The 8,550-nt window shown below is 42.3% G+C and overlaps 1 protein-coding gene across 1 annotated transcript in view; it reads right to left on the bottom strand.

Moving 5' to 3' along the window:
• LOC103479423 (zonadhesin) overlaps positions 1 to 8,331 on the bottom strand; it is an 11,786-nt gene extending 3,455 nt beyond the window's left edge. Inside the window, exons 1-24 of the mRNA XM_008433830.2 lie at positions 8,244 to 8,331; positions 7,568 to 7,736; positions 7,437 to 7,489; positions 7,265 to 7,333; positions 6,812 to 7,035; positions 6,652 to 6,730; positions 6,165 to 6,562; positions 5,250 to 5,814; positions 4,983 to 5,179; positions 4,524 to 4,913; positions 4,019 to 4,311; positions 3,407 to 3,669; positions 3,252 to 3,305; positions 3,037 to 3,174; positions 2,707 to 2,963; positions 2,533 to 2,617; positions 2,095 to 2,229; positions 1,558 to 1,814; positions 1,396 to 1,480; positions 1,044 to 1,322; positions 823 to 960; positions 422 to 675; positions 248 to 329; positions 34 to 182 (exon numbers count right to left, since the gene is read on the bottom strand). Coding sequence (XP_008432052.2) covers positions 34 to 182; positions 248 to 329; positions 422 to 675; positions 823 to 960; positions 1,044 to 1,322; positions 1,396 to 1,480; positions 1,558 to 1,814; positions 2,095 to 2,229; positions 2,533 to 2,617; positions 2,707 to 2,963; positions 3,037 to 3,174; positions 3,252 to 3,305; positions 3,407 to 3,669; positions 4,019 to 4,311; positions 4,524 to 4,913; positions 4,983 to 5,179; positions 5,250 to 5,814; positions 6,165 to 6,562; positions 6,652 to 6,730; positions 6,812 to 7,035; positions 7,265 to 7,333; positions 7,437 to 7,489; positions 7,568 to 7,644 — 4,521 coding nt within the window. The 5' untranslated portion in view covers positions 7,645 to 7,736; positions 8,244 to 8,331. The remainder of the gene's footprint in view (positions 1 to 33; positions 183 to 247; positions 330 to 421; positions 676 to 822; positions 961 to 1,043; positions 1,323 to 1,395; positions 1,481 to 1,557; positions 1,815 to 2,094; positions 2,230 to 2,532; positions 2,618 to 2,706; positions 2,964 to 3,036; positions 3,175 to 3,251; positions 3,306 to 3,406; positions 3,670 to 4,018; positions 4,312 to 4,523; positions 4,914 to 4,982; positions 5,180 to 5,249; positions 5,815 to 6,164; positions 6,563 to 6,651; positions 6,731 to 6,811; positions 7,036 to 7,264; positions 7,334 to 7,436; positions 7,490 to 7,567; positions 7,737 to 8,243) is intronic.
• Between the last annotated feature and the right edge of the window lie 219 nt (positions 8,332 to 8,550).

Below are 8,550 nucleotides of genomic sequence, written 5' to 3' on the forward strand. Positions count from 1 at the left end.
AGGCTGGGGTTCAGTCACATTGGAGGGCACTTGGTTGGTTGGAGCTGGAACCTGGGGCCCAGCAGTAGCATTGCTTTGTGTAGTTGGAGTATGCAGTCCAGTCTCACTGGAGGGTGCTGGAACCTCAGGAGCATTTGTTGTAGTCCAGTTTGCTGGTGCCACAGCTGTTGGGTTGACCAAATCTGCAACAATATCAAGTTAATTTGAGGGCTTTTAGAGAACCAAGTGCTAAACAGTACAGGTTTACCTTGGCAGCCTCCATGATAAAGTTTTACGTCATCCAAAGCTACGCCAGATTCATTGGTGCCTCTTCGGCCCTCAAAAATGATCTGAGTCAAAACCACAGAATAGAGGCATGTTCTATTGTCACTTAAAACTACACACTGTACTTTAATCATTGGGAAAATATAAGAGCCCCCACCTGAAATGTTCCATTTCCCACCACGTCCACCTGAGCAAGATGCCACATATTTCCTTGGTTGTTTCTTCTTCCCCATAAGATGGTAGCCCGTTTGTCTTGGAGCAGGTAGACATGAAGACCCATTGYGTCAGACCCAGACATATGATACCAGAATGTTAGACATTGTGGGCCAGTGTCTGAACACTCTGTGCTAATAAGACGAGCAGTGTCCCCTAGTGATGCCATGCTTGGGTCAAGGTGGAGATAGTGGCCATCTGGAAAAGGAGATGAGCAAAGTTGTAGATTTTGTAATTCTTGAGATGACCAAATAAATCTAAATCTAGTCATTTGGTCAATTCTAATCAAGTATTCATAACCAACACTCAGGATGCAACTCAGTTTTGCTATAATTAGTTGAATACCTCCAGTAGTGTGATCTGAGAGGGGACCAGTGATCAGTGTAGGGGTGGAACCATTACGCCTTTCCCAGTCAAACACATCAGTGAGCATCTGACTCCATTGGCAAAAATCTTTTTCAAAGTCACAGTCAAGATGGCATACTGAAATGAAACATTGGCAATTTGGAGAGTTAATTTTTCCAGGTAGTAGTTAAAAAAAAAACAAGGCTGTGGCTTTACTATACCTGGGTGTTTGACTTGATCAGGAGTTTTAGTTACATTGTCCATATTGATGGTCATTAGTTTAATTGTATGAGGCACAACATTCAGTGTTGGTACCTCAGCTGTGCCATTCAGCATGGGGGGTTCCAGAGCTGTTTTGGTAGGCGAAGTGATACCCAGGGGAACTGTAACATTTCCTATTGTGGGTTCTGGAGCCATCATGGTGGGTGAATTGACACTTGGGCTGGATGTTGTTTTAAATTGAGGTTCAACAGGAAGAACTGKATCTATGCCACCCAGATCTGTAGAATGMGAAAAGGCTAGTTTTTTTTTCTTGGGAGGATAGAGAGCATGTTTTTCCTTTTTAAGGCTTACCTGAACATCTTCCTTGGTGCAGTGCAATATCATCTACRGCCACATCTGATTGATCATTGGAACCCCTCCGTCCCTCAAAGATAATCTACATGGTGAAGTTAGATTTGTAAGTGTCCACAATCATTTTAAATCAGCTAGACATTCTACATTTGGATACATCACCTGAAACACTGCAGTTGTGTTTAGATCAACCTGGGCCAGGTGCCACATATCGCCACGGTTGTTCCTCTTCTGCCAGACTGCCTTAGCTACTTTGTTCTCAAGAAGGTAAATATTGAGGCCCATCGTGTCTGCTGACCCATACATATGGTACCAGAACTGCAGACACTGAGGACCAGTGTTTGCACATTGGGAGCTGATAAGACGAGCTGTGTCACCATATGTCGCATTCGTGGACTCAATATAGATGTAGTGGCCATCTAGTCAAAAGAAAAAGTATACATTTCATTCATACAATTTCTCAAGAGTAAAGCAGAATTCTCACACTAACTTTCAAGGGCCAGTGTCCTGCAGCATTTAGCTGCATCCCTTGTCTGACACACCAATTCAATGGCTAAACTGCCTCACTAGCATGCAGTCAAGCTTGATACCAATGAGCCAATAGTGGAGCCAGGTGTGCTGAAGCAGAAAGACAACCAAAAGTTGCAGGACCAGTCTTTGAGGACTGGAGTCAGATCAGAGTTGGAGAATAATCATTACCACCAGTGTGGTCGCCAGAGGGACCAGTCATCTCAGTAGGGGTGGAGTCATTGTTCCTTTCCCAATCAAATGCGTCAGTGATCATCTGCTGCCAAGTGCATAGGCCGTTCTGGAAGCTACAGTCAAAGTTGCAGACTAGAGAGAAATTTTGGAATGAGTATTAAGAGGCAACTATTCCACTTCCTAAAACCTCAAGTCTGAGTTTTACATTTCCTCATTTGCTAGATATGGCAATTAAATCTTCAAGTGGCAAGTAACCTCTAAAGGGAACTTCTTATGCATACACTTTGGTGTAATGGGGGTACTTTTGTAATTATGAAAGGTAGTRCAGTTCCAGTTACATTGGGGAAGGTATCTAAGGGATACAAACATAACATCCTAATTCATGTACATCACTTGGTATAATTGGTGTTTGCATTTTTAATAGGCAGCATTCACCTGAGCATGACCCAGAAGTGATAGCAATGTCATCTATAGCCAGGTCTGACTGAGCAGTGGAGCCTCGAATTCCCTCAATTATTAACTGAAAGAAAGTTATATCAGTCCTTTCCAAGACAAGAGAATTAGCATCTTTGAGGTATAAGAAGAAAAAAAAAACCAAAAGAACTTCACCTTGAATGGACCAGAAATTTTCAGGTCAGCTAATCCCAATTGCCACTCGGGTCCTTTGTTGTCCACTGTATTCCATACCCTGGTAGCCTTATTACCTTGGAGTTGATAGACATTCAGAACCATACTGGTGGCTGAACCAAGCATGTGGTACCAGAAGTGGAAGCAGATTGGGCCATCAAGCTGGCATGATGGGCTCAACAGTCGAGCAGGATCTCCATGGGTTACATCATCTCCCTCAAGGTACATGTAAAAACCAGCTGAAAGAATCACATTTAGTCATTGATATTGAAAATGAGTGGGAAGGGAGAGGGGGRGAGGAAAAAACCCTACATCCTGTGGTGTGGTCCTGGTTTGGTCCTGTCAAATCTGATGGTGTAGATCCAGAATGTCTTGTCCAGTCAAAACTGTCTTGAATGAGCTGCTCCCATCCACACATATTTGTGTCAAAGCTGCAGTTAAGGGGACAGGCTACAAAAAAAAAAAAAATTAGCCATTTGACAAGCCAAATAAGAGTTTTGGACAAGAGGTACCATTGTATGTCTTACAATTGATGTTTGGAGATGTAGTGCCTGGAATTGTTGGATCTGCAGTTGAGAAATCTGAAAATTAGTGGATAGAAAGGGTGGGAGCAGGCATTAATCTTTGAGCCAGTTTACCTCAAGGTGCTTTATATTCAAGTCTTGAAGGGTCAAATACTCACCACATGGTGTGCCAGTTTGCCAACTAGAGAGTTCCACTCCTTCAACTTGGCATGCTGTGGCATAAGATTTCAGGGATTCGCAAAAAGTGAGCTGATCACCACTTGTGGCACAATAGTCATATACGCAACTGCTGAAGTAGATGCTTGGGTGAACATACTCATGGCAGGCCTCAAAGGCCCCATGAAACACCATGGAACATTCCTCATTGGCCACAGTCCCATCATCGTCACATTCTCTAGGATCATTTGGATGGGCAGTACATCTAAGAAAAACAAATAAAAAAATCTTTGATCATTCATGTACGATAGATTACACAAGAGCAAAATTCCCTTATTTAAATTTAATTTCTACTTTTCACCAGCAGAAAGTGAAATTATATGCTTGAAGAGTTTTAGCTAGGTTAGTGAAGTATTTAAATTTTATCCCAGCAACTGGGTAACTCAGAACATGCAGGAATACTTTGTTTTACTTTTAGAGCACCTTAATGACCCTTTGTGTGTGACCACCAGCATGTTCATGACAGCAAGGACTACAAACCTGACATCATTTAGTAACTTACAAGAACACCCAGATACATTTAATACAACTGATATTTTCTGGCATCAACTTACTCTTCACTGGTATGAGTTCTCCAGCTGTCACCAAATTCAAACGATCCAGAGGCAATATGGCCTCCTGGCATCATGAAGTCATCCTCCTGATATCCAGAGTAGGTGCCACACAGACCACAGAGTTCATATTTGTAACGTTCATCCACTTGCAAGAACAACCTGCTGTGTCCATCTATCCACAATTTCAAGCCAAAGGTAGTCTCCAGAATGATGTAATCCTTTGTTGCATAGATCCACAGTGAGCCATATGACCCATCAGTTGAATAAGGAAGTCTGACAGAGATGCCATGGACCTGAACAGATCATTTAAGGTATAAAAGTGACAGACAAAATAGCCTTTACCTCAGCAAGTCATTTAGTTTAAGTTGGAGACTTTAAAGGTTTAGGATGGGATAAGACAAATTACCATCTTGAAACAGAGACTTATGCAGATCATTGCTATTGTTGAGGACAATAAAAACCAATGCCCTTCCCACTTCCAATTTAATTTGGCTTGCTTACTTACGTCAACTTGCCCGCTCTGATTCAAGGCGAGATCCAGTCCATCAAGCTGAAGAACCACAGCTTCAAGTTTAGCTCTAGTAAAATTTTGTCCAGCAGGGTGGATGTTGAAGCCAGTTACAGTGAACTGCACTGTGCTGAGCCTGCCACATGTTGTAGCGAGAGTGTAAGCGCAGCCCCCTTGAAAGCTGTAAGCCAGTTCGTCAAAGGTAACGTAATGTGGATCGCCGTACACACTACAGGTGGCAGGTTTGAATGGGAAGCAGCCTTTGATGCCATTTTTTTCCTTACAAACTTCATCACTTGCACATGTCATTGCAGTGCATTGCATGGCATCATTGCCAATGCATTGGCACTGTTGCACACAGTTGCCCTCCACAGTCATTTCCCCTCTCTGTCAAGAAAAAGCAAAAGTGTAAGTAAAATGCAGTACAGTGTAACCAAATAGATTATAAACAGTTACCTCATAGTGTTTTCCATTATACCAGCACCCACAATGTTCTGCTGGGACACATTTACCCCCACCGAGACTGAACCCRTGGTCGCACTCGCATCTTTCCTCACAGCTACCACATAAACTCAATTGATCTAGACTGGAGCACACCTCTGGACAGCCATTGGCACATGAATTATAATGGCTGTTCTCGCCACACTCGAGCACTGAAAGAGAACATGACATGAGATCCAGCCACAAGCTACAAAGTTAAAGATKGTCAATAACGAGACCTACTGCAGAAAGTAGAGTTCCTCCATGTGGGTATGGCAATTCCAGCCTCTCTGCAAACATCTGCATAGGCTTTCAGTGCTTCACACAGTACTTTTTGATTACCACGAGCAGAACACAAGGCGAGTAAACAAGCACGGAAATAGCTCTCGGCGCCTACATCTGGTAGACAGGACGCAAAGGGCCCAGAGCTAGAACGAAGAAGTCCACAGTAATTCTCGCTGCTATAATGAGCCTCATCTTGTGGATTACACTGTTGTGGTACTTGAATGGCTTCACAGGAGGAGACATTTCCCCCACTTTGCCAACTCTCAGCCAAAGCTGTGGCGCTTTCAGCTTTTGTGCCATCAGGCTTGAGCAAGTCATCTCCTGGGAGCTGATTGAAGTTGCCACACAATCCACAAAGCCTATCAGAATATTGTAATGGAATTCTGAGCTGAAGAGCCCCAGCATTGTCAAAGGAAACGGACACTCCAGAACTGCTTCGCACTACTACGGCAGCAGGGTTGCTCTCAATGTGGATTGTATTATTGTTCAGGTTTAGTGGAAGCTCTCGCCAGATGCCATTAACCTGAGGGGAAAAAAAAAAAATCCCATCTATAAAACAGAATCATGCAACATTTTACATAGGGGTTTTAAGCTTTGGATATTGCTATATCATAATGTGCCAAGTCAATATCCTGGGCACATTATGATATAGCTTTAGCCTACCTTCCAATGAATGCTACAGCATATTCAATTTGGGCAAGTTCAGTGTCAAGCTGGTGCATCACATAAGTTACAGCCATACACTTACAACTTACTCCATGCTTGTTAAACACACAGGTGATCATTTTAGCACATTTAAAGAAATTGATAAAAATGTTTACATTTAGACACCCACCAAATGCCACTTTAAACAATTATTTTGAGGAAACTTACCACAACCCATTGGGTCTGGCTCTTTAGCAAGGACACCCTTGTATTCCCCAGGTTTACAGTAATTTGCTGTATAGTAGGCTGCAACACTTTGCCAGTTTGCATGTTGGCTACCTCAACGGTGAACTTTGGCAGAGCTTCAGATGCTGAACACGTTTTGGCCAGTACATATGTGCAGGGGGAAGTGAAGCGGAACAATGCGCCATCAAAGGTGTGACAATCCGTGTTGCTTTGAATAGTGCACACGCCTGAAGTGGAACGGCTCCTGGGTTCATCTCTTTGAGGACCACATATTTGGCCCTTAGGGCAATGAGAGAGAAAGCAGAACAGCTGACCAACTGAACAAAGGCAGCGTGTGGAGTTACCAGTCCACAGGTCAGTGTTTGAGTCACACTGGTTTCCTGCAAGGGTAAGAATATKGTCAGGAAACTGGGAAAAAAAATAACTCATGGCTCAGCGCTTCACATTTATGAGGGTAAGCATCACTTACTACATGATCCACTCCTTATGCCAATCTGTTTTAATGTCATCTGATCTACAGACAGTGGATGGACAGCTTCAAATATGACCTAATAGACAAATTAAGCCCGTTACCAAAACAAAATTTCAACTGTAGCGTAATTCRGCACAGCCAATGTAGAGCCCGTCACCTGAGTGCCTGGTTCGGTGAGGTTCAGGGGCACCGAGACTTGTCTCCATGCATCTCTGGGGAGAGGAGGAGAAGTCCAGATTTCCACTTGCCTCAAGCCGCTTTTCAGCAAAGCGCGCAATGTAGTGTAATTGGAAACACCTGAAGCCAGATGCCAGAACTCCAAGCAGGCCTGGCCAGTGACAGTCAGTGGATGGCTCGTCAATATTTCCACTGAAGTATCTCCTGGATAGGGAGATAAAAAAGTAACACCCATTTCCAGAGAAATTCTCAAACACTAGATAGCAGTAGTGCAACTGAACYAACTTTTTTTTTAAAGTGTGTAATTATGCACCATTTCAAAAGAAGCCAATAGTCTTCAGAATAGCACATAATTTTGAACATTGTTAGATCTTACGGAAAAGAACCATTTCAATTAAATTAATCAGCCTCTACTGCATGTCATCTTTAGTACCCATTTGGCTTCTTGTCCAGTCGCAAGTAAGATTCCCATGTTGGCTGTAGAAACACCGGCCAACATATTCTAGATAAAACAAAATTAAAGATGCATTACACCAATTGTTTGTCTGCTCTGTCCTTCCAAACAATATCATTTCCAGTGTTTACAATTACAGGTGATGCAGTACCTGAGGTGTCTTTCCACCCTGGTAATTTTACCAAAGACAAATCATTTTCAGCTCTAAAAAAAAATAGTAGTCCAAGATTAACTTTATAAAGACAGTGTTTATTTATTGAAAAAATATTTATATATCCTTACCTGCACATAGAGTCCAAATGAGCCAAAAAGATTAGTGCCACAGTGATCAACAAATCTGTGTGGYTCTTGCCAAGCATGGTTGATCCAACAACAGCTTTTCAGCTGTCACCAACTCAAACTCTTCAACAAGTCAAAGGATTAAAGAGTAGTAGAAACAAACAGAGCCTTCCTGTAGAGACAAGCAAGCCGTCAACCACCTGCACAAAACTAGAAGCTCTGCAACTCTGACAGAGCTGGGAGTCAAAAGGTATATATTATCCCCTACAACCAGGTRACAGTRGGAGGAGAAACRAACAGCCTGGGTCTGGCATGTGAATGCTCTGAAAAGGTCATGACAACCAATCAACCAACAGTTTCAGTAAATGGTGACTGATGAGGCAAGGTTTGGGACTTCCAGGTCATAAAAAGCAATGAACCAAAGCAAGCTCCAATAAAATCCAGCTTAAAAATAAAAAGCTAGTTAGTAGACTGACTGGASAACCTCTTTCATTAACTTGTGTAAAGCGCAACATTAGTCATAGCATGGTTAACAAAACGACCAGACTCAAATGACCAGAAAGTGAAGAAAACTTAATATGYATCAGTCCTAATGAAAAGTTAAAACAAATGAGTTTAACACTGGGCTTAAGTTTTTGTTTGAAATTATAAATAAATAAATGATAGGAATATAACTCACCCCTACGGAGTCAGGCACCCTRCTCTGTAGGTTTTCAGTGCCCYGAACACAGGTGATTTAAATAGTGGCTCATCAGCGGACCTTTGAGGAGCAAAGACAACCCAGACAACGCAGATCATCTATTTGAATCAGGTGTTCTGGAGTGAAAACAGCTTAATGTCTAAGACCATCAATGGAAAATCCTGATCTTAAATGTATGGCAAATATTTTCTGTACATGGATGAACAATGCCAGTTAAACACATACCTACTAAATGAAATAAATAAATAAATTTGAGAGTTGTTGTTTATGTGTAAATGTTCTTGCA

This window comes from Poecilia reticulata, linkage group LG17 (genome assembly GCF_000633615.1).
Source record: "Poecilia reticulata strain Guanapo linkage group LG17, Guppy_female_1.0+MT, whole genome shotgun sequence".
In the NCBI taxonomy this organism is placed as follows: domain Eukaryota; kingdom Metazoa; phylum Chordata; class Actinopteri; order Cyprinodontiformes; family Poeciliidae; genus Poecilia; species Poecilia reticulata.